This window comes from Clarias gariepinus, chromosome 8, assembly GCF_024256425.1.
Source record: "Clarias gariepinus isolate MV-2021 ecotype Netherlands chromosome 8, CGAR_prim_01v2, whole genome shotgun sequence".
Taxonomy (NCBI): domain Eukaryota; kingdom Metazoa; phylum Chordata; class Actinopteri; order Siluriformes; family Clariidae; genus Clarias; species Clarias gariepinus.
In genome coordinates, this window is record NC_071107.1 from 37,630,220 (window position 1) to 37,656,124 (window position 25,905).

The 25,905-nt window shown below is 43.6% G+C and overlaps 1 protein-coding gene across 1 annotated transcript; it reads left to right on the plus strand.

Annotated features, from left to right (window-relative positions):
- Positions 1-3,262: 3,262 nt before the first annotated feature.
- On the plus strand, positions 3,263-21,585 carry mfsd2aa (MFSD2 lysolipid transporter A, lysophospholipid a). Its single transcript, XM_053502026.1, has 14 exons — positions 3,263-3,404; positions 4,989-5,111; positions 5,596-5,720; positions 7,655-7,778; positions 13,567-13,645; positions 14,360-14,529; positions 14,630-14,720; positions 15,352-15,473; positions 16,226-16,309; positions 18,164-18,247; positions 18,327-18,439; positions 19,990-20,133; positions 20,926-21,105; positions 21,209-21,585. Exons 1-14 carry the CDS (start codon positions 3,312-3,314, stop codon positions 21,252-21,254), a joined length of 1,578 nt encoding a protein of 525 aa, XP_053358001.1. The 5' UTR covers positions 3,263-3,311; the 3' UTR covers positions 21,255-21,585.
- The last annotated feature ends 4,320 nt before the right edge of the window (positions 21,586-25,905 follow it).

Genomic DNA, 25,905 nt, shown 5'->3' on the forward strand with positions numbered 1-25,905 from the left:
TATACAGTGGAAATGACTTCTATATTGAATGAGTGAAATATTTAATGGCTATAGAAGATTGGTGACCTTATTTTCATGCAGGATGCTCACCGGCCCATTGTGCTCTTACTGTGCGTGCGTGGTTCAACCAGCATTTTCCAGGACGTCAGCTGGGGCGACGCGGACCTCATGAACGGTCTCTAAGCTGTCCAGTTCTCACTCCATGTTTTCCGGTGGGGCAGCACAAAGGAGGAGGTGTACAGGACAAAGCCTCGCACGCTAAAGGACTTTGGGACATGGATTCAGGAGGTTCTCAGCAATGTCCCAAACCACATTATTCAGATTACTGTGCATTCCATCCCCGGCCGTTTAAGGAAACTAATTGACGCCACTGGTGCCTACATTGAAAGATTTGCTTTCTTTTTCCTATGTAATAAAGTACACGTACATTTTTTTTCAATACATTTGTATTAAAAATATGGACTTTATCACCAATTTTAATGTCTAGATCTTTTCACTTGTATATGGCACCTATTTCAGCAAAAGATGGCACCAGGCGTATAAAGAAGGCGGGCTGAACCTGCAGGTAACACGTGAGTTCCTCAGCTGTGTGCCACGTTTCTTTGTTTGAGTGATTTGTTTGTCTGTTAGAATGCTGTGAGCCCTGTCTCTCTAACAGAGAAGAAGAGGATTGTAATGGACCTCGCCAGGCCACTAGAGACAACCACCCAATAGGGAGGCTTTGTGTAAGCCCCAGAGGACTATGACATGTGATACCTGGAAGTCATATGCCTGCACTACATTTTGCTTTATTTTGTTTAACAAATCTGAACTGTGACAAGAAAGACGATGACACGCTATGGCACTTATGGCTCTGACTCCTGAGTCCTCTTTCTTGCCATAACACCTCCAAACACGCGCGCACACACACACACACACACACACACACAGAAAAAATTAGTTTATTCCTCCTTTTCTGTTTCTGTGTAAGAGTTATAAAATGATTGAGAGTGATCACTCTTATTGAGTTTATGTGGACTCACTCCATGACCACGATGGTACAGACACTTCTTCTTCTTTAACTTTTAATTAACCAGTGGTGTTTGTCCAGCAATAAACAGCTGAGAGATAAAGTTGGAACAGCTGCGGAACAGGTGTGTGTGTGTGTGTGTGTGTGTGTATTTGAGAGAGAGTGGGAACAGTGGGTTACAGTATTAAATTTATCCTACAATCTGTGTCAGTATTGTTTATTTTTTTTCACCTAATAAAATATAAAAAAATTAATTAGAAAACAGAAATAAACGTAGCTTATTTGTAGTTTTATGTAATTATTATTAGTAAGGCTATTTTAAACAAAATGTTAAAAAGTTTAGTTTTAGACACCTGCTTTTCTACTTTATTTATTAATTTGAGTTTTATTTAAATTCAAATGTTATTTGTCACATACACTGTCATACACAGTACGATATGCAGTGAAATGCTTGGGCAACTGCTCGTGACCTTAAAATAAAAGACTATGAATAGGAAATAAATATGAAAAATAAAATAGAAGGTAAATTGAACTAAGAAAGAATAAAATAAAAATATAGAATAAAAATAAAAATAAAATAACTGTACAACAAAAAATACACAATATAGAAAATATATGAAGAAATATAGAACGATAAGAAAACAGCTGTACAAGTAGATATAGATTTATGGCATTTTTATGTGGAATGAAGTTAGATATAAATGGTAAAAAATGGTAATGTCCAGGGTTGTGCAGTCCACATATTTAAAGTGTCTTGTGATTTAACTAATGACCACGAAGTGTAGTTGTGCAGTGGCCACTAGTGTAAACGAATGTCCAGAATGTCCAGTGTGTGTAAAAACCATATGTGTGTGTCAGTACTGTGTGGTGGTGTGATTAAGAGACCTTATCACCTGCGGGAAGAAGCTCCTCCTCAGTCTCTCTGTGTTGGCCTTCAGGGAGTGGAATCGCTTTCCTGACCTCAACAGAGTGAACAGTCCATTGTTGGGATGGCTGAGGTCCTTCACTATCTTCCATGGCCTTGGTCCAGCACCGCCTGCTGTAGATTGAGTGCAGGTCAGGGAGCTCGGTGCAGATGGTGCGCTCAGCTGGTCTCCCCACCCTCTGTAGAGCTTGTCTGTCCTGCATGGTGCTGTTCCCGAACAAGGTTGAGATGTTTCCCGTCAGGATGCTCTCTATGGTGCAGGAGTAAAAGTTTCTGAGCACATTGTAGGGCAGTCTGAAGTCTCTCAAGCATGTGAGGTGGTAGAGACGCTGCCGGGCCTTTTTCACCACAGTGTTGATGTGACAGGACCATGACAGGTCCTGCGTGATGTGAACACCGAGGTATCGAAAGCTGTCCACTCTCTCCACTGGGCTCCTGTTAATGATGGGGGTCTGGTAGTTCCTCCCCTGCTTAGTGCTGAGGTCCACTATCAACTCCTTTGTCTTACTGACATTTAGAAGGAGGTTGTTCCTCTGGCACCAGTTGTCCAGATTCCTAATCTCCTTTAGGTAGGTCGTCTCGTTGGTATCAGAGATCAGGCCCACCACGACGGTGTCGTCAGCAAACTTAATGATGGTGGTGGAGCTGGTAGTCGCCACACAGTCATATGTTTATATATATATATATAAACACTTTTTGATTGCAGTGTACCGTTAGTCCAATATTTCATCAAATTCCTATTTTAGTACTTCTTCCTAAACCTTTATTTTTTTTTCTCTTTTCCTGTGAAAAAAAGTTAAATACTTGTTTGTTAACCCAAAAACCATAGATTATATAATATATTGTGGAAATGACGTCAGATATTATAGAGTACCAAAGGGTTAAACTGTGTTTAAAAGTTTACTTTAAGACTCCTGCTTTAAACATTTTCTCTATTGTTTTGCAGTTTTAGTTGATGTACTGTATCTGATGTTTACATAAATGTACAAATTTAAACCATGATGATGATGATGATGATGATGATGGTGTCGAAACCTGAATCGTACAGTTGTAGAGCGTGTGGGCGTGTCCGACTACATTACAGAAAGTGGGCGTGGACTCCACGTGCCGTGCGACGTTGGACTGATAAAAGACCCGCGCGCGACTCAAAACCCGCGGCGGTTAATCCACACACACACTCACTCACTCACTCACTCACATTTACTTAAATTCACACACACACACACACACTCACATTTACTCATATTCACACACACACACACACTCACATTTACTCATATTCACACACACACACACACACACACACACACTGCAATAACCACATTAGGGCGACCCCCCCCCTCCCCCTGTGAGTAACCCGAGTGGCTCGCGCAGGTGATGGCGCGAGGAGAGGGCGCGGAGCAGCTGCCGGACCCCCTCCTGTGTCCCGGGAAACCGTCAGACCCGGACCGGCTCAACGGCAAAACCGAGGTACGAACACAAAACTCTCTTATCCGGTGTGGACTGAGACCGACACAGTGTGTGTGTGTGTGTGTTTCACGCTCAGAAGTGTAAATATGGTGACGTGATGCTGGCGCGAGATCTGTGCGCTTTATTTATTTTTTACTCTAAAATGCACCAGAATGTAACCGGGTGTAGACTCCTCTGGTCTCCGCGTGTCTGCGTGTGATGTGAATATTTCACGTGTAGAAAAAAAATGACTTGATTTTACATAAAATTCCCTTGGGGGGTAATTCTTGGTTACATTAGGCTACAGTGCATTCCTCTTATTTTATTTTTTTATATTAAAAATCGATTGAAAGATTTAAAGCTTCAGTGTGAAGATGCTGATGAAGGAGAACTTGTTCCTCCACGCTTTGAACTTTTTTTTGGCCACAGGAAGTGACGTTTTGCTAGAGAGAGAGAGAGAGAGAAAGCCCCTGAGCAGGTGATTGAGCTTCAGCACTGAGAGTTTGGCTCATGCAAGCAGCTCCGAAAGTCCAAACACCTTTATTACTGTAGAGCAAGTTCTCTTTATTTGTAACACACACACACACACACACACACACACTGTAGCTGAACCTGACTGCTTGAAGTTGTGGTGTGTATGGAGCCAGAGGTCATGTAGAGGTCATTTATAGGTGTTTTTTTGCTTCATAATGTGGTGGTCAAACCCTATAATAAACACAGATCTAAAGTGTGAATAAAAAAGGAAGTCTAGTCTGTGTGAACTCTAGTAACCTCGGCGCTGTCACCTGAGAGAGAGCGAGAGAGAGGTGGAAACGCCGAGCAGTGTGTGATGAAGCACAGTTTCTGTAACCATTTTAAAGTTCCGCCTCTCCCCAGACCAGCACATCAAGCTTTTTAATCCTCATATAAACCTGAAATGTAAAAAAAATAATAACAGAAATGTTGTTTCCTGCTTTTTCCCCATGTAAGGTCATGAACAGGTCTGAGGTCAGAAAACCAGGTTAGTTCTTGTTCTTGCGTACGTTACAGCAGCTATAAACAGTTGTCCAATTGTATGTCTTATAGCCCCGCCTACAACATCACTATCAATCCCGTCACCCAATCATATCACAGATCCCGCCCCTATTAATTAGTGTACTAGAAGCATTTATTTCGTTGCTAACTGTTAGTTTTATTAGCGAGCGAACCGTACGTGACACAAAGAGACTTGTGGCTTTAGGACTCAGTTTTGTCTGTCCTTGGTGGTTTTGTTAAACGTGAAGCCGGTCTCTACAGCCGGTCTCTACAGTGTGTGTTAAAGCTCATGTTGTACAGCTGATTGTATCCAAGTCAGATGATCTGCCTCACATCGCTGTTGTCCTTCTGTCCCTATGTAGTGGAGAGAATACATGAATTTCTTAACTGCTCTCTCTCTCACACACACACACACACACACACACACACACACACCAGCTAAGTAATTTTTTTATGTCTCTGTTGGGTGTAAAAGTCTCACAACACATCTAAATATCATATTCTTATTTTAATAAAAACACTCAGACGTCCTGCTGTTTATTTCAACATTCATCCATCTTATGTTCCTGTTGCTCTCTCTCTCTCTAACAGAAAGAGAAGAGGGGTGTGTCCGTGTGCAGTAAGGTGTGCTTTGCGATTGGTGGAGCTCCGTATCAGATTACAGGAAGTGCTCTGGGCTTCTTCCTGCAGATCTACCTGTTGGATGTGGTGCAGGTGAGAACACAATGTGCACCTGATTAAAGCATGATTCGGTCAATACAGTTCCAAATAAATCCAGTTTCAGTCCTGCGTGGTTTCCCAACATTCACTAGACCACAAAGCACAGATTCTTTGTTAAAAAAAAAAAAACCTCTTCAAAGAAATTGTTTGAACTGTTCATGACACAACACTTTGATCTCTCCAGTCCGGTTGCTCTGTAGAGTTCATTGTCCTGCAGAAATAAGAATTTATATGTTTTGCTCTGCTGGAAACCACCAGACGAATGTAGCCAGCCAATCGGAGCGTGCATTTAATATTCGGAATGATCCCATAAAATTTATTCATTCTTATTTTCTGTCTCTTTCACATGTTATGTAATGTTGCCACTCATGCCCCACCCCTCTGTCTCTCTTACTGTGTCTCTCTCTCTCTCTCTCTCTCTCTCTCTCTCTCTCTCTCTCTCTCTCTCTTTGTCTCTGTTTCTGTCTCTCTCCCACAGTTAGAGCCGTTCTATGCGTCCATTATCCTGTTTTCAGGGCGAGTGTGGGATGCCGTTACAGACCCCACTGTTGGTTTTCTTGTTAGTCGGAGTCCAAAGACCCAACACGGCCGGATGATGCCATGGTGAATCTCACACACACACACACAAACACAGACACTCGTAAAAACACACATGCATTCGGAAATGCCATGCATCCTGGGTGTGGTCTTTGGAATGTGATGCAGGCTGTAACCATGGCGATGGATTTGGGTGAAATGAGTGGAGGAAGTTACAGCTCCTACACGCGCGCACGCACGCGCGCACACACACACACACACACACAGTTCTGAGTAACTGAGCTTTCCTGGCTTTCTTAACAGAAGGAATAGGTGAGTCTGTCTGTCTCTCTCTCTCTCTCTCTCTCTCTCTCTCTCTCTCTCTTTCCCTCTCTCTCTCTGTTCTCTCCTTCCTTTCCTTTCACTCATGTGAACCTCTTCCCCAGAGTGTGAGTTAATCTGAAGCTGCTATCTGCTTTAAGGCTGTCACAATGACATCATCAGTGTTTGGGTGTGAGAGAGTACACCCCCCCCCCCCCCCCGCCCCCCCCCCCCCCCCCCCCCCCCCCCGGGTCCTGAACACATCACAGTTTGCACGCAGTCACATTTCTGGAGTCGTGTGCAAACTTAAGCTTTTATTTCTATCATTAAAACAAGTGAAGTCACTGTGTGTGTGTGTGTGTGTGTGTGTGTGTGTGTCTGGGGGAGGGGCGGGGGTGTCCCTCAGCACGTGCGTGCCTGTTTTTAGTCGGCATCTGTGCGATATTTTGGCGCTGGTCGTGACATTCTCTGATTGGCTGAGCCAACCACACCACTATTTTCAACCAATCGTATGTGTGTGTGTGTGTGTGTGTGTGTGTTTGGAGTGGAAGTGGAGGTGCATACACACTTCTAAACATGAGGGTATAGAAAGGGATCTTACTGTGGCAGAACGACATGGGTTAATATGGGTCATGTTGGACGTACGTGCATACACACACACACACACACACACACACACACACACACACACACACACACACACACACACACACACAGAGTGCATGTTGTTCTGTAAGCTACTTATGAATCGGCAAAATCTAATGAAATTTCTCCTTGTTTGAGTTGATGGACTTTTCGAGTTCCCGCCGTTGCGTCTCCTCCTCACGGTAACGCCTCCCCAGCACATCGACTCCTCCTCCTCACTGTCCTGTCTCCCCCTCCTCACTGTCCTGTCTCCTCCTCCTCACTGTCCTGTCTCCTCCTCCTCCTCACTGTCCTGTCTCCTCCTCCTCCTCACTGTCCTGTCTCCTCCTCCTCCTCCTCACTGTCCTGTCTCCTCTCCTCTTGAACACTCCTGGGAGAACACCCCTAAGGTACTCCCACTGTTGGTCCCACATTACCTCTTCACCAGCTGAACCTCCTGTAACTCCTCCTCCTCCGCATGCAAGCTTCAGTGCTTATGCAAATGAGTTCCTGCTGAGCCACGCCTCTACAGAGAACAGCGGGGCGGGGCTTTTCTTTTCTGAGGTCACATTAGGAGGAAAAAGCCTCGTTAAAGCGCCGGCTGATACACACGTAGAAAAAAAGGACAAAACACACCGAATGGTTTATTTATTTTTCCTCATGTCTTTTTATCTGTTCAAACATTTACACAACCACACAGTCCGGTTTCTATCATTTAGTAATCCTTTAGTAATAACTGTGTGTGTGTGTGTGTGTGTGTGTGTGTGTGTGAAAAACATTCACAGTATGTTTTTAGACTGAAATAACATTTAAAGGGCGTTCACACTGCAGATGAGTGAATCACATTGGACGTGTGTGTGTGTGTGTGTGTCAGGGCCTCTGTCTCTGTGTGTGTGTGTGTGTGTGTGTGTGTGTGTGTGTGTGTGTGTGTGTGTGTCGGATTATTAAATTGATGTAATAAATGTTTCGTATATCTCTGTAGAAGTCTAAAAATTTTGAGGTAATTTTGTGTGTCTGTGTGTGTGTGTGTGTCTGTGTGTGTGTGTGTCTGTGTGTGTGTGTGTGTGTGTGTGTAGGATCGTGTTGTCCACCCCGTTTGCAGTGTTGAGTTATTTCCTTATCTGGGTGGTTCCTCCAGTGGAGAAGGGCAAAGTGGTGTGGTATTTGTTCTTTTATTGCATGTTCCAGTCTCTACAGACGGTCAGTACCACACACACACACACACACACTATCTCTCTCTCTCTCCACACACACACACACACACACACACACACACACACACACACACACACACTATCTCTCTCTCTCTCCACACACACACACACACACACACACACACTCTCTCTCTCTCTCTCCACACACACACACACACACACACACACACACACACACACACACACACACACACACACTATCTCTCTCTCTATACACACACACACACACACACAATATCTCTCTCTCTATACACACACACACACACACACACACACACACACACTATCTCTCTCTCTCTCCACACACACACACACACACACACACACACACACACACACACACACACTATCTCTCTCTCTCTCCACACACACACACACACACACACACACACTATCTCTCTCTCTCTCCACACACACACACACACACACACACACTATCTCTCTCTCTCTCCACACACACACACACACACACACACACTATCTCTCTCTCTCTCCACACACACACACACACACACACTATCTCTCTCTCTCTCCACACACACACACACACACACACACACACACACACACACACACACACACACACACACACACTATCTCTCTCTCTCTCCACACACACACACACACACACACACACACACACACACACACACACACACACACACACACTATCTCTCTTTCTATACACACACACACACTCTCACGCTCACACACACACACACATACATGCACACACTCTATCTCTCTCTCTCTCTCCACACACACACACACACTATCTCTCTCTCTATACACACACGCGCTCACGCTCACACGAACACTCGCATTCACACGCACACACACACACACACACTCACTCTTTCTTCTCACTCACTCTTTTACACACACACACTCTCTATACACACACACTCACTCTCTCTTCACACACACACACACACTTGCGCTCTCTCTCACATACTCATTCACACACACACACACACACACACACACACACATTCTCTCTCTCTCTGGTGCGTTCTGGGAAGTGGTGTGAGAGCAGCGTGTGGAGTGTTTTTAAATCTTCTGAAATGTTTCTATCACTTTTGAGCATTTTTTCCTAAAGCTCGAACATAAATAAATACATTAAACATCTATTAACAATAGCGATCACACGGTGTAATTAGTTTAATCGGCTGTTGTGTGGCGCTGTTGATCTGGTGGCGGGGTGAGTGGAGAACTTTATTCCGTTACTCTGCTGGGTGCAACAACAATGAAGGTCACCGTGTCGAACGTTCCTCCGTTTATCCCTGATGAGGACATAAAGAGGGAACTGTCTCGGTTCGGGAAGATTGTGAGCAGTATGAGGACGGTGTCTCTGAACTGTAAAAGCCCCGCGTCCTTCAGGCATACAGGGCTCATGTTCCTGACTGAGTCCACTCTGGACATCTCATTCAGAGTCACACATGAGGGGAAATCATACATGCTTTACTGGGAGCATGAGGAATGTGAGGACAACGGGCACAAAAAGTTCAGCTGCCCACATAGAGCACAGGGCAGGGGGGAGGCGGGGCCTAGTGGGGTCGGGGCAGTGGGGCAGGATGGAGGTGAAGTGGTGCAGGATGGAGCAAGCCCTAGTGTGGAGCATTCAGGTGCTGCAGAGGGGCAGGATGAAGGCGAGCCCACTGCAGAGAGCAGTGTAACAACAAATAAAAAAACGTGGGAAGCTCAATGATGGGTCATACAGGGACACAAGTGTTTGTGAATGTGAAGAGGTGGAGAGGACTGGAGAGCCCAGAGTGGAAAAAAAGCACACAGAACACTGAGGAAGGTCTAGCATCAGCAGGGGGCTCAAACACTGTAAGGGAACCGGTCTCACTGGGGGGGTTAAATAACAGGGGTGGACTATAAACTATGATCTTCTGAGCGAAAGAAAGAAATGGCGCTTACAAAATCACACAGCGAAATGGCGGCGGTCTCGTGCAAAACAGAAACGAACACATCATACTGGGAGCTTTCTGTTCTCTGTAATGCACTTTACATCTGTTTCTCTTTTCTTCTTTTACTTTCTCTAAAGGATCATTTAAAAATAGGCTCCCTAAACATAAATGGTGGCAGAGATGGAAGAGAAAGATCAGCAGTAGGAGACTTTATAACACTAAAGAACTTCCTACAGGAGACACATAGTGACCAAGCCGGGGACTGAGTGGGCCATGTGGTGGGAAGGGACACGTGCCGGTGTGCCGATAGTTATTAATAAAGCAGTGGGCATGAGCGAGTTGAAGTTACAGGATTAGTGAAAGGTTGAGTTTTAATTGTAAAAGCAAAAATACAAATAAAGTTTTGCCTTTTTTAAATGTGTACGCCCCTAACAATGGCAGCGAGAGAATCCAACATTTTAATAGAATAAAAAATATAATACAACGAACTGGACATAAATCCACAATAGTAACGGGACTGGAACTGCACAGTAGACTTCACCCTAGACCGAAACAGTGAGGAACCGCACCCAAAGTCTGCTGAGGCGCTCGAGGAGCTCATTAAGCAGAGGGGTCTGGTCGATGTGTGGAGGGAAAAAACCCAAATATAAGAAAATCCACATGGGTCAAAGTTAACGATGCAAAGATCACTGCAGCGAGACTGGACAGGTTTGGTTCTATATCACCAAATCCCACAGAAATAATGTCCACAAAACAGACCTCTTCCCCAGTGGCTTCTCTGATCATCTGATTAGCATGGAGCTAATGATACCAAACACAAAAAGGCAGAGCTTATACTGGCGATTTAATATGAAACTATTGCAGGATGAGATCTTTTATGAAAAATGTAAAGTTTTATGTGATGAACGGAAGGATGGAACAGGGGATTTTAGCAGTTTGGTCTCTTAGGTGGAAAAAATCAAAAAAAAAAATTCTGCAAAAACTACAATGAGCACAAATCAGACGCTTTTAAAACCACTATAAAAGAACTCTACGCAGAAATGATTCAATCAGAAAGCAAAGTGATCAGCATGAATGACGTTAGAATGGGCCGTCTCCTGGAAGGGAAAAGAGGAGCTCTAAGCTCCTTCCTCCATGAACAAGCCAAAACAGCCCTGATCAGACATCATATCTCCTGCATCAAGGACATGGATGCTCCCAGCGCGTTCTTCTTTAATCTGTCCAGAAACATTAAACCCCAAAATCAGATGGTGTATCTGACCCGAGCAGATGGAACAACAACAGCTGACCCAAGTGAGATGAGGAGAACAGCCACAGACTTCTACGCTCAGCTCTACAGTGCAGAGCCCCGTGATCCATCCTGCAGAGAGGAACTACTCTGGGAACTTCCAAAACTGTCCCTGGACCAAAGCACTGTGCTGGACGCAGAACTCGATCTACAGGAATTAACTGATGCTGTTCAGCAGCTCGCATAAGGACGCTGACCAGGAAAAGACGGACTGTCGAGTGAATTTTATAAACACTTCTGGAATCTAATTGGAGCTGCTCTCTATGAAGTTTTTAAATGTGCTTTTAACAGCGGGAAGCTACCGGTGAGCTGCACAAGGGCGGTTCTATCACTGATCCCAATAAAAGGAGACTTGGGGCAACTGAAGAACTGGAGACCAGCGTCACTACTATGCTGTGACTACAAAATACTTTCAAAGTGCCTCGCAAACAGACTGAAACCGTGCCTGCACTCAGTAGTTCACAACAGTCAGACCTACTGCACACCTCACCGCACCATCACCGACATCTTTTTCTAATATTTTTCTTAATTGATTTAAATAAAACAAAACCGTATGAACCAGGTCTCTTATCGATGGACCAAGAAAAAATTTCTGATAAAGTTGACCATGAATAAGTTTTCCAGACACTTAAATCCTTTGGTGTAGGAAACAATTTATGCTGGAATAAACTTTTATACTCTGGAGCTGCTTTTACACTTAAGATTGGAGGAGGTCGCAGCTGCCCTTTCCAAATGAAATGGGGAATTAGACAGGGGTGTCCACTGTCTGGACAACTCTATAGTCTCTCCATAGAAGCATTGCTACACAAACTAAGAGTCGAGCTAAAGGGCTCTCCTGTCAGAGGGTCAAAGAGAGACTTGTGCTGTCAGCATGTGCCGACGACGTAACCGTTTTTTTATTAAAAATCGAAATGATGTTTAAGCTCTGACTAGGAACCTGAGCATCTATGCAAGAGGTTTCTCAGCATGTGTGAACTGGGGAAAAATGTGAGTTTTTATTTTTTTATTGGGCAATGGCAGGAAACAGGACCCCCAATCTTGCCAGATGGTCTCCAGTGGGGCAAAGTCGGACTTAAGTACCTTGTGGTGTTTTTTCAGGGACACAAGATTTACAAAAATAAAAATTGTCAGGGTGTAGTGGAAAAAGTGTGTGCAAGTTGTTACAATAAACATGGGTCCTGCCTCAACTGTCCTACATGGGGAGAAGACTGGTCGTCAATAATCTAATCGCCTCCATGCTCTGGCACCGCCTTACTGTCCTTGAGCCCCCGGAGAATTTCTTTTGGACTGTCCAACACTGGACCCGAGCCTCAGTGCTATCTACCTGTACAAGAAGGGGGGGCAGGGCTTGATCTACCTGTCCTGCAGAATAAAAACCTTCAGACTGCAGGCTGCACGGAGGCTCTTCTATGGGGAGAGGACTGGCATGGACAGGCAAAGCCTAAGCTCTACTCCAACTGGTGGAAGTCCTAAACTATGACACACACCTGTTCGTGATTAACCTTAATGAAATGGACTTATTAGCCACAACACAGTTCTATCAATCCCTACTTAAAACCTGGACATCGGTGATAAAGACGAGCATGGCTGACGCACAACCCTTCCAAAGCTCTGATGAGGAGCCACTAATTCATTCGACAGCACTTCCAGAAAGCATGAATCATCAAGATCAAGGATCTGAGGAATGAAACGAGGTGGAAGACGGCAGACGAACTGTGTACAGAAACTGGACTAGAATCAAGCCGTCTAATGGAGAGACTCTTGGACGAGGTGATATCAGCACTGCCCTCCTAACTTACAGAATCTCTAGGGCAAAGTCCTAGAGAGCATCAACAGCCTCCCCTACCTTTATCCATACGCCCAGCAGCTGAAGACCTTCAGCAAGAGGAAGATGCCCTTCTGTCATTCTACACACCTGTTCTAACAACTTTTGAGGCCGCCTCGAAGAGGGCGCTGTATGGAACATGTGTTAAGGTCGTGCACAGAGGATCCGTGGCTGTAGTAAGGGACTCGCGGTAGTCAGAGTGGCTGACGCCAGGCTCATCCCCACCAGGACGCTGGAGGTCGCTGTACAAAGCGCCTATAGAAAGCGCACAGTCGATCTACAGCGGCGGATTGTACACGGGGCCGTGGCCACGGACAGACACGTGGTGCATATGGACCCCACTAGGGGCATAGAGTGTCTCTTCTGTGGGAGGAAACAGTAGACCACCTGTTCTTAAAATGCAAAAGATTGCTGTTCCCTCTGCTTAAAACCTTCTCTTTGTACTCAAAAATCTTGCCTTATTTATTTATTTATTTATTTAATTGATTATTTGTCTTTAGAAAAGGGATGAAGGAGAAAGAAAATGTGGATACAAAAAACTTGTAAAATAAAGGAACGTTAAAAGTCAAGTGTCTCTCTATCCACACACACACACACACACTCTCTCTCTCTCTATCCACACACACACATATACTCTCTCCCTCATTCAATCATTTTGATAAATTTTAGTTTATTAGAATAAGAACAAATAAAGCTTCAAATTATCTGGCTAACCTGTGTGTGTGTGTGTGTGTGTGTGTGTCGGCAGTGTTTTCATGTGCCTTACTCAGCTCTGACCATGTTCATCAGCTCAGAGCAGAAAGAGAGAGATTCAGCCACAGCGTATCGTGAGTACTGATGTGTGTGTGTGTGTGTGTGTGTGTGTTTATATACTGATATATAAAACATAACACACCACACGCTATAATTTTAAACCAACATCATTTCCTAATCATTTCCAGTGGTACCTTGAACGCCCCACCTCTTAAAATTTGGCCTTAACGTCTGAAATTTTCCAGGATGTGATAAACTTATTTGCATCAGTGGAGCCGAGCAAAGCGAGATATTTATATATATATTTTTTGCATCTTGTGCAAGATTTGGTGAACGTTATCAAGAATGTTAAGAAGGAAAGGGAGTCACTTTCAGTTTGGTTTTTAACGCAGCCGGTGCCGAGAGGAACCATAAATTAGGGTTAAGTGAGGTTCAATGTCTATTGTAATTTTATAGTTTACTTAATTTACATGTTTTTCTAAATGTTTTTATTGTTTTTATATGCAAAAATGTGATTTTATAATGTTGGAACTATATTACATATTGGTAATATTTTTGGGTGGCTAGAACGGATTATCTGCATTTACATTATTTATGGAAAACGTGTTTCGCAATATGAAACTTCACCGTAAGAGCTCGCCTTCAGAACGGATTAAACTCGTGTGCCGAGGTACCACTGCACTTTAAATGATTAATAATAAATAATGAAATTGCATTGTGTTTGTGATGAGTTATAAAGATGTTGGACATGTACCTGTGGATTCTCTCTCTCTCTCTCTCTCTCTCAGGTATGACTATAGAGGTTCTCGGCACGGTTCTTGGAACAGCCATACAGGGTCAGATAGTGGGTGGAGCCAATGCTCCTTGTATAAACCATACCTCCTATTCCAATGAAAGCCTTAACGTTACGCAGCTCAGCGCCGCGGTCAACGTCTCGCATGTCACGCTGGAGGATACGGTAAGAGTGGGCGGGGATAAAAGCATGTGCACTCGGGTAATATCATTATTGTGAAATCCCTGAGAGTAATCACCTCCCTCTCTCCCTCTCTGTCTAACAGAAACGAGCGTACATGCTAGCGTCCGGTGTAATTAGCGTCATCTACATCCTGTGTGCTGTTGTCCTGTTTCTGGGCGTGAGAGAACAACAAGGTTAATGAGCATTTCCTTTTCCCTCTCCTCCTCCTCATCCTCACTAAAGCATAAAACAGTCTGCCGTAGGGTCTGATCGGTGTTTCGGTTCTCCGATCAACTCGGCCCGTATTAAGAACTCCGGAGACTGGACAGCGAATGAAGCACAGAAACTATCTAATGTTCACAGAGGAAATAAACATCCATGAAGTGGCTGCAGGAAGCTAATCTCTCACCGGAAGAGATAAGAGAGGATATTTGCATTTCACGTTTGGAGTCGTTACAGTACTGAAGATTCTTAACTAAATGCCATGTGTAACTTTTCAGAATTAAACGTTTAGAACATGATGTCCTCTCCAGAACTTTAATATTAGCCTAAGTTAGCTACCTGATTCACCTGAGGGTGCTAACCCTTGAGACGTTACCATGCTAATTTGTGAATTCTTAAGGTTAGCATGTGATTCATGATCGTCGTTAAGTGTAAACCCCAGCATTAGCTTGTTCTAGGATCTCGCGCTGTGTAACGTTACGTCTATTCGACTTGAAGTTTTATAACATTTTAGCACCTAAACATCTGTCTCACATATTATACTGTCTTTAATAAATATAAGTATTATATTACGATTGTGTGTGTGTGTGTGTGTGTGTGTAGCTGTGAGGTGTGTGAAAGAGGAGCGGTGTTTGACGTTTATTGAGGGTCTGAAGCTGCTGCAGAAACACGGACCCTACGTCAAACTGGTCATGGGCTTCCTCTTCACGTCGCTGGCCTTCATGGTGAGTCAGCAAATTATTCCAATTATTTACTCATTTTAGGGAGAACCCCCTCGACCCTGTTCAAACCCCCCCCCCTTAACCAGTTAGGTGGGTGATGAGGCCAGGAGACTTGGTTCTGTGCCTTCTGTGTGATGAACATTTTCCCAATAAACGATCCAACTGGGTGAATAAATTGATTAGCACGCTAGCTGTTAGCTTTGGGTTGAGCACAGAATTTCGATAGAGGAGCGCGAGTGAAACCCGTGTCAGATAGAGGGCTCCTACCGATTCACCCGTCACTGTTTAGTCGTGTTTAAACGTCCGGGCGGGTCTGCAGTCTGAACACAAACACCAGGACAAAAACATCATCTGGTGTAAGACGGGCTCCTCCCCTGGTTTGTTGCTCAGCTCTGTTTACTGATTGTTTTTGTGAAAATAACAGCACGTTGGAGGTTCCTCACGGTCCCGGTGCCAGCCTGGTTTAGGAGGGCATGAGCCCTGCTCTGTCTCTCCTGTCTCCCTCTCTCTCTCTCCCTCTCCTGTCTCTCTCTCTCTCTCTCTCTCTCTCTCTCTCGCACTCGTATAGTGTGTGTGTGTGTTTTGTGGGCATCAGGTAGCTGCTTGCAGTATTCAGGAGACTCCCAGAACATCTGGGAGAGGTGGGACGTGTGTCTACAGTACAACATGGAAACACTGAATCCTGATGATGTACATATTATACAATATTTCTAAAATTATTATTTATTTCTCTTTTTACCATTTTTGTTTTAAAGCTGATGGAGGGAAACTTTGCTCTGTTCCTCACATACACACTTGGACTGCGTGATGATTTCCAGAACATTCTTCTCGTCATCATGGTGAGTGCGTCAAACTCTCCAAATGTGTTTATATGCGTGTTTGTGTGTGTGGTGCAGCTCCATGGCGATATAAGGATGTATGATTTTTTCCATGGGTGTGTGTGTGTGTGTGTGTGAGAGAGGGAGAGGTCAGATTTTTCAGCTTTAGTCTGGAGAATAAGGGAAAGAGAAAGTAAAAGCAACACTGAATAAAATCTTTATAATGACATGATGAGGTGTAGCCTGACACACACACACACACACACACACACACACACTTGGGAGTGCACGTGTTGGGATCAGTCTGCTGCAGTAAAGCGCTCAGTTAAACCCTCCTCGCGTTATTACCGCGGCTTTGTATCACTTGTTTCTCCTGCGTTAGTGAGAGCTGAAATACCCAGCATGCATCACACCAGTACACCCACTGATTAATCCCTACTGATCGCCTGAATCCGCGTCTCTGGCTGAGACACACGACTCCTGTGAGATTTTCCTAAAACCCTTTATTGTGTGTGATATTGGAGCGGACTCGTTTCCATAGCAACGCCAGACAGCGGGAGCTTTGGAGGGGGGACGCTCGGACCTGAGCTACTCAGATACAGTGGATCACTCGTAACCGCGGTGCGCTAAGAATTTACCAGGGTTAGCGTGCTAGTTAAACATGCTAAGCTAATTTTAGTTCTTCAACAAAACCCACAAAACTACAGCAGGCTGTACATACGGAGGAGCGCGTCTGCGTCTGACTTGGTTCAGCTGGACCCCGGACTCGGACCCCGGACTCGGACCCCGGACTCGGACCCCGGACTCGGACCCCGGACTCGGACCCCGGACTTCCCCAAATATTTGATGACATTTGAAGTATGAATATCTGAGTGACTCCATGTCCTCGGCAAATAACAATTAAATTGGCTACAAAAAGGTTTGTTTATAAAATTCCAGCAACATATTAAAACAGATTTAGATTTTAGAACCTGTTTTCTAAAGCTACACAACAGTTCAGTCAGCACACCGTCTGTGACATGACACGTGGCGTCTGTGGTCCGGCTCCTGGCGAACACGCTGCGGCCGATCTCACGCCACCTTCTCCAGCACCTCCATGGTTCTCTGCTCGAGTTCCTCCAGGCTGGTAGGAAGGGGCACGATAAAGAGCGTTTCTTTCACATAGACCCCTAGAAACGATCCCAAGGTGTCGAGTCCGGGGGACGCGGCGGCCTTTAAACAGCACGTCATCATCGCTGGAGAGAAAAAACTTTTAAAAAAAATGACCCCAAATAAAATAATAATATGTAATGGAATTGTGAAATAAACATCATTCAGTTTGGTTTTTATCCAGACACGTGTGTGTGTGTGTGTGTGTGTGTGTGTGAGTGTGTGTGTGGCTCTATGCTGATGTAGTGTTGGATGATGTAATTCGTGGGTGTGTGTGAGGTCAGATGTTATTTAGCTTCATGTGGGGGATAAGGGAGAGGAAAAGTAAAAATAACACTGAATAAAACCTGGATAGTGTGTGTGTGTGTGTGTGTGTGTGTGTGTGTGTTGGCGTGGGGATGAATGATGACTGACTTGGCGCGGGGGGGCGCAGGGGGTGGGGTGCATGAAAAAGTGAAAGCAGTGCTGATTAAATCTTATTCTAAGGTCAGGAACAATTTAAGTGGACACACACACACACACACACACACACACACACACACACACACCACACACACACAATGTAACCTGTACCCAGTGTGTGCGTGTTGCTGATTTAAAATTCTTTTTATTAAGTGTTATTCAGAGGAGGTCCATCTAATGATACTCAGAAATGTGTTGCTCTGGAACTGTGTAGGTATTTATTACTGTGTGTGTGTGTGTGTGTGTGTGTGTGTGTGTGTGTAGCTCTCTGGAACCCTGACCATCCCTCTGTGGCAGCTCTTCCTCACACGCTTTGGCAAAAAGACTGCAGTCTATATCGGCATACTGGTGAGTGACAGCAACTGCTGTGTGTGTGAGTGAGTGTTTACGCTACATACTAATGTGTGTGTGTGTGTGTGTGTCACAGTGGGCGGTTCCCTTCATGATCCTGGTAGTGTGTATTGAGAGCACCCTCATCTTGACGTACATCGTCGCTGTATCATCCGGAGCCAGTGTGGCCGCAGCTTTTCTCTTGCCATGGTGTGTGTGTGTGTGTGTGTGTGTGTGTGTGTGTGTGTGTGTGTGTGTGTGTGTGTGTGTGTGAGATACAAATATATAAATCTTTCATCAAGACAGTTTTAGTAACGGGCCTCCGAGTGGCGCAGTGATAAAGTTCTCGCCCTATCATCCGGAGATTGCAAGTTCGGTTCCCGGGTGATGCTGTAACCTCTCGCAGCCGGAGGTCTAGAGAGAGCTGATTGGCCGAGCTCTCTCAGAGGGGAGGGACTTAGTGCTCCCACATTAATCACGGCTCTACAGCCAATCAGGGGCGTCTGTGAGCTCACGCGAGCGGAAGGAGCGGATAGCGCTGTCCTCTGAGTGTGTTACTCCGCCCCTAACAGTGCGTGAGCGAGCAGTTCGAAAAGATGCGGTCAGTGACGTCACGTGGTTCGGAGGAAACGTGATAGTCTGTGGCCTTCCTGGCTGAATGGTAGTAGTAGCCTTAATGTGGGAGCCCCCTAGTGACGGGGAGAAATTGGACGCGACTAAATTAGGGAGAAAATTGGGGGGAAAAATCCCCCCCAAAAAAAAGAAGGAAAAAAAAAGACAGATTTAGTAACAGTAACTCCACTTTTAGCTGATTTGATTGGCTGGAGGAAAGTGACTGACAGGTTACACCGCTCTCTAAACCAGAGCAAAAATCAGCTTCATATAAAATACACTCACTTACTCTCTATCAGCACCACTTTATCTTCTATACGGTGCCGCGGGGGCGGAGCCTATCACAGGAGACTTGATGAGGTATGAGGCGGGGTACACACTGGACAGGGTCCCAGTCCACCGCAGGGCACACGCGCACACACACACACTCATTCACACACTATGGGCTATTTGGGATACCAGTTACAGTAGTCTAATCTGCATATCTTTGGACTGTGGGAGGAAACCGGAGAACCCGGAGGAAACCCACCAAGCACGGGGAGAACATGCACACAGACTTCATGCACACAGAGACAGGAATCGAACCCGGACCCTGGAGGTGGACACCACCCGGACACCACCGCGCCGCCATATTAAATACGATGATTTTAAATCCCAGACTGTAATTTTGCAATCTTTTGTATTGCTTATGAAGTGTGTATGTGGGTGTGTGTTACTCGTTACACAATAATTAAACACACAGACTTTAAGAAAAAGTATTTAAGGTTTTGTAAAATTTTTTCACGTCAGTCGTTTTATTAACATCTCTGCCAAGTCATTCGCTCATTTTTTTTTTTCATTCCATTAATTATTCGTAACCCTGATGCAGAATATTCACACACACATTACACACTTCACTGCTTCAGTAGCATCAGATCATTAGCATTCCTGTAGTGGGTTAATTGACTTTCAGTTACCTCATTAATAAACATTTTATTTTGTGAGTTAAGTTTTATTGAACAGAAAACAGGATTATGATGATGATGATGATGATGATGTGATCCTTTGCTCTATTTTCGTACCGAAACACAGAGTAATATAAATGTGTGTGTGTGTGTGTGTGTGTGTGTGTGTGTGTGTGTGTGTGTGTGTGTGGTCATGGTGATCAGGTCGATGTTACCAGATGCAGTAGATGATTATAAAGTCCAGAATCCCAAGTCTCAGGGTCACGAGGCAATCTTCTACTCCTTCTACGTCTTCTTCACCAAGTTCGCCTCCGGAGTCTCACTGGGCATCTCCACCCTCAGCTTACAGTCAGTCTCACTCTCCACCCGTCTCACTCTCCACCTGTCTCACTCTCCACCCTCAGCTTACAGTCAGTCTCACTCTCCACTTGTCTCACTCTCCACCTGTCTCACTCTCCACCCTCAGCTTACAGTCAGTCTCACTCTCCACCCGTCTCACTCTCCACTCTCCACCCTCAGCTTACAGTCAGTCTCACTCTCCACCCGTCTCACTCTCCACTCTCCACCCTCAGCTTACAGTCAGTCTCACTCTCCACCCGTCTCACTCTCCACCTGTCTCACTCTCCACCCTCAGCTTACAGTCAGTCTCACTCTCCACCCGTCTCACTCTCCACCTGTCTCACTCTCCACCCTCAGCTTACAGTCAGTCTCACTCTCCACCCGTCTCACTCTCCACCTGTCTCACTCTCCACCCTCAGCTTACAGTCAGTCTCACTCTCCACCCGTCTCACTCTCCACCTGTCTCACTCTCCACCCTCAGCTTACAGTCAGTCTCACTCTCCACCCGTCTCACTCTCCACTCTCCACCCTCAGCTTACAGTCAGTCTCACTCTCCACCCGTCTCACTCTCCACTCTCCACCCTCAGCTTACAGTCAGTCTCACTCTCCACCCGTCTCACTCTCCACCCGTCTCACTCTCCACCCTCAGCTTACAGTCAGTCTCACTCTCCACCCGTCTCACTCTCCACCCTCAGCTTACAGTCAGTCTCACTCTCCACCCGTCTCACTCTCCACCCTCAGCTTACAGTCAGTCTCACTCTGTCATTGAGAGTCAGTCAGTGATTGTCTGTGTGTGTGTAGTTTTGCAGGTTACGTGTCGAGAGCGTGTGTTCAGCCCGACTCTGTGAATTTAACCCTGAGACTGCTGGTGTCTGCCGCGCCCGTCTGTCTCATTATCCTCGGCCTGCTCATCTTCAGGTCCTACCCCATCAACGAGGAGAGGAGGAGAGAAAACCGTATCCGCCTACACGCCATGCTGCAGTGAGACACACACACACACACACACTTATAAGTCTGTGTAATTAAACATATCAGTGTAACAACATTAATCTAATCCTTTTATGTTTCGTCTTCTTTCCCACAGTGACAGCAGCGATGAGGACACGGAAAACTTTGGATATTCCATCTGAAACACACAGAATAAGTACACACACTACTGTTTTATGTGTGTGTACACGTGCCTACACGTGCCTTATCGAGACTTGTTTATGTGGTAGTGGGGGGGGGGGGGGGGGGGTTTAACGCGTCTTCATCGACTTGTATTCAACAGTGTGGACACCCAGCACAAGAGCACCTTCAGCCCTGACCTGTTTAACACAGTGCATTCTGGGTAAGTTCCTGAGGTCCGCTCAGTGTTCTATACCAAGTAAGGTGGAAGAAGGATGAGTTTAAAGAGGACTGGACCACTAAAGCCCTGACTGCACTCAAAACATTTGTCTGAATAAATAACTGAATACTGAATTACAATTCGGAGTGAATAAAATATGCAGTGCATCTGTAGTCTCATCGCAGACTCTGGCGCCACCCTGTGGCCGACCCAAAGAACTACATTCAGTTACTCTGAAGAATCTAAAATAAGGATTTGCGGTGGAAAAAAAAACTATTCTTATTTTATAGACCCCAAATACAAGAAAATATAGAAAAAATAAATAAGTAAATTAACAGCAGACCAACTCAATATTAGTTACTCCAAATGCATTCGATGGAGCCTTTACATGTTGGCCTGTTTTTTATTATTTTTTTTCTCTCAAAATAAAAAAAATCAACACAATTTAAAATATCAGAACCAAACTTCAGGTTTTATTATATGGGACCCATGTGTTTGAGAGAATAATTTCTTTACACTTGACATTCTTAATCATTGTGTAATATAATCAGTTTGTTAAAGCCGTGTCACTCCTGACTTTGTGACTTGAGCTTTAACATTAGCCATGTCGCTAGTCTCTGTTCACTTCGCGGGTTGATGCACATTTTTGTATAAAATACCGATTTAAATGACAATTCTAGTTCACCAACTGTACCTAAACATGGAGAATGCTAATGCTAGCCAGATGCCTTTGTAGTTCAGCAGAGAAGGCAGCATTTATCCAAACCACTTGTAAATCTTGTAGCTAGCGCTAGCTGTAGCTCGGCTAATCATATTATAAGTTACTATATTTACAGTATTGTATGAAGTTAATTTCTGTTTGTGGAACAATAATATAGTAAACAGAGACTGTAGATTTATAAATTTTGGACACTTGTTGCATAATACACAGAGTTTAATGTTATAAATCACTCAGGTGGAGGGTGGGGTGGGGTGGGACACAACGTCGGTGTTTAAAACAAAGCACTTCTTTTTAACATTCTGAAACCATGCAAGTGTTTTAGACAGAATTTACTGAACAAACAATAATAGCTATTACCTTTTACAAACCGGATTCCCAAAAAGTTGCGACACTATACAAATCGTGAATAAAAACTGAATGCAATGATGTGGAGGTGCCAACTTCTAATATTTTATTCAGAATAGAACATAAATCACAAAACAAAGGTTTAAACCAGAGAAAATGTATAATTTTAAGGAAAAAATATGTTGATTCAAAATTTCATGGTGTCAACAAATCCCAAAAAAGTTGGGACAAGTAGCAATAAGAGGCTGGAAAAATTAAATTTGAGCATAACGAGGAGCTGGAAGACCAATTAACACTAATTAGGTCAATTGGCAACATTGGCAAACAAAACTTTGAACTAATGTTTTACAGCAACAAAAAATATTTGAAATGAATTAAATGAACACATTAAGTGTATGATAATTTATGTACCTGATTTAAATATCTTCAGCTAGGTCAAAATTTACATTTCAACAAATGTAACTATTAAATGACTTGATAAATCAGAAGTCTGATGTCTTGTCATCATAAGACATGTTTGTGTTATTGAACCTAAAATGCAAGTTATCATTTTTACATGTCAGACAGAAACTTTTCAAATAACCTTTATACTGAGCTTGTTCAGATTTAAATATTATTATTATTATTATTATTATTTTTTACAGGCTTTAAAACCTTTAGAATGTGAGCTGTGATGTAAAATGTGTGTAAAAGCCGGAGAATCACAGGGTTACAGCGTTGAAGGTTTAATAATTAACGAAGCAGGAACACTTTATCATGTTTAACTCACTTCATTATCAGTACTTGATTAATACACACTCACTTGCCTTGTACTGTATAATAATGTTATTTGTTACATCTATATTTAGCTATTTATTTACACAGTTTAAACATTATACAGTTATACTGCTTATTTAGAATGACGGTGTTTCATAGATTTTTTTTTTACAGTTTTTATTTTTATGTTTAATTTTATTTAAGATCATTTGAATCTATTTTAATAATGAATTGTTTCAAAATATCAAAAGTAGTTTATTTGGTCCGAAATGAATAAAGTCTTAACATTTCCTAAAGTTAAAATTTAAAAGCCTGAAATGCCAAAGATGAAGGAAGTCAGCTTCCTCCAAAATGATTTAACATTGCATTAAAGTTTTTGCACTTTTTTTCAGAGATGTAAAAATGTTGTAAAATATTTAAGCAGGAAAAGAAGACTGTACAAAGAAACAGCAGGAATGTACGTTAAAGTTTACACTTAATGAGAGCAAAGGTGTGTGTGTGTATACGTGTGGAGGGGTGTAAAATGAGGGATTCGAAAATGACTGTGTAAATGAAGATTCTTTAATAAAGGTTCCTTGTTACAGTAAGCAGGTGTTGTGTTTGTTTGCACAAGTTGCGAAGTTCTCCGTGGTGTACAGCAACACTGCTCAGGGTTTTAGCTTCGTGCTGAGGATCATAATGTCGCTGGAAAACTCCCCCAAAAAAACTCCAGCATGCTTTCGGTTTGAATTTCTTTCCATCACTTTAAGGTTTAAAGTAACAAGTTACAATGTTGCATCGTCTGTAGACCGATTAGAGCACTCTGGAAAAGTCACTGATTTACTTTTCAATTCATACAAGGTCATTTCTAACGTGTGTTGTGTGTCTGATTGAAATTTTATTTTAGATTGAAATATTGACGTTGAAATATTTTACATTTATATTGCTAAAGTTCAAAAATAAGTCGAGAATAGATAGAGCAGTAAAAAATTAATTAAAGACAGGAAAATAAAAACAAAAATGGAAAATAAAATTAAAGGGTACAGACATTTAGCTCTGCGGTCAAAAATAACGTCACACAAAAATTATTGACAAAAAAAAGAAGGAAAGCAAGGATTATTTATTTATTTAGTGTGTGTGTGTGTGATAAAATGTGGTCACTCACTGCCTCTCACCTGGTGACGTGTGTGTGTGTGTGTGTGTGTGTGTGTGTGTGCTGTGCTGTGCTAGTGTACCGCTCTCCCTGTGCTTCCCCAGTAGGTGGAGCAGTTGAGGCTGGTGATGATTTTATTGAATTTGGTGAAGTTATTTAAGGAAGATGTGTTTATTAGTTTCTGTTCTCTTGCATTAGAAACTCAAATAAATGTATATTCCCTTCGGTAATTTAAAGGGGCATATAGTGACTGCATTCACAGTTATGCATCATTCAGTTTAATTTGTAATTTTTTTGGGGAGCATTTCTGTAATTTGGTGCAGCATTTGAAGCGTGCATTAGTGTATAAGCTGGCCCTGGCATAGAGGTGCGTGGGTTACAAAATTTTATTATTTTACTAAGGAAAAGTGTACAGGACAGTGGTGAGACCAGCGATGCTCTACGGCTTAGAGACAGTGGCGCTGAAGAAAAGACAGGAGGCAGAGTTGGAGGTAGCAGAGCTGAAGATGTTGAGGTTCTCCTTGGGAGTGACACGGATGAATAGGATCAAGAATGAGTTCATCAGAGGGACAACCCACGTTAGATGTTCTGGAGATAAAGTCAGAGAGGCCAGATTGAGGTGGTTTAGGCATGTTCAGAGGAGAGGATGCTGAGGTTGGAAATGCCAAGCAGGAGGTCTAGAGGAAGACCAAAGAGGAGATTTATGGATGCAGTGAGAGAGGACATGGAGGTAGGGTCTTAGTGCGAGTCTCTTACTGGTATAATCAACATCCGTGCACATGTGTGCTGTTTACTATAACACTGTGGGCACGTGTGTGTGTGTGTGTGTGTAAAACATTTTATTTTGTGTTCGTATGCATGTGTGCACAGCATGCGTGTACTGTTTATTATAACACACGTGTGCGCGCATGTAAAGCAAAAGAAAGTCTAATTAGAGGGGTTAAAGGTCCATTTTCTCTCTGTCAGACTGCACTAATTCTTTAGTGTGTGCGCGCATGTCATTGGATACCGTACCCCCCCACCCCCTCCTCGTCGTTTTACACATACACACACACTCTAACGGACAGACTGCTCAGTCATGATTCTTTTCAAAGGTAAAGCTCAGGTTTATTTGTTTTATTTTAAATTTATATTTTGTATTAAATATTTTTGGAAATTCGTTTTTGATTTACGAGTGTTTTGATATACGAGCACGCCTCCTGAACGAATTATGCTTGTAATCCAAGGTACCACTGTTGGCTGCCTAATGTCTGCCGAATGTCTTGTTGATTCACAGTAGTTGCATTTTTATAAATGTGTGAATTACACATCCACGGTACAGAGGTGCACAGGTTTAAGTACCTGTTTTTCCAAGAGTGTTCTCAGGAACATTTAAAGGAGTTTATTCATGACCTTAGTATAGAGATGTGTAGACGTGTGGTCTGCCTGGAATGCGTGTGGTGACTGGGGACGGTTCCACTTTACCATAAAGACAGACCTGTCCTCGACTGATCCAGACAG

Excerpts from the sequence above, each read along its gene's own strand:
- mfsd2aa (XM_053502026.1), top strand. The coding sequence starts at position 3,312 with ATGGCGCGAGGAGAGGGCGCGGAGCAGCTGCCGGACCCCCTCCTGTGT. Across the intron at positions 14,530-14,629 it reads ATGTCACGCTGGAGGATACG|AAACGAGCGTACATGCTAGC; the intron begins GTAAGAGTGGGC and ends TCTGTCTAACAG. Across the intron at positions 20,134-20,925 it reads ATCTCCACCCTCAGCTTACA|TTTTGCAGGTTACGTGTCGA; the intron begins GTCAGTCTCACT and ends GTGTGTGTGTAG.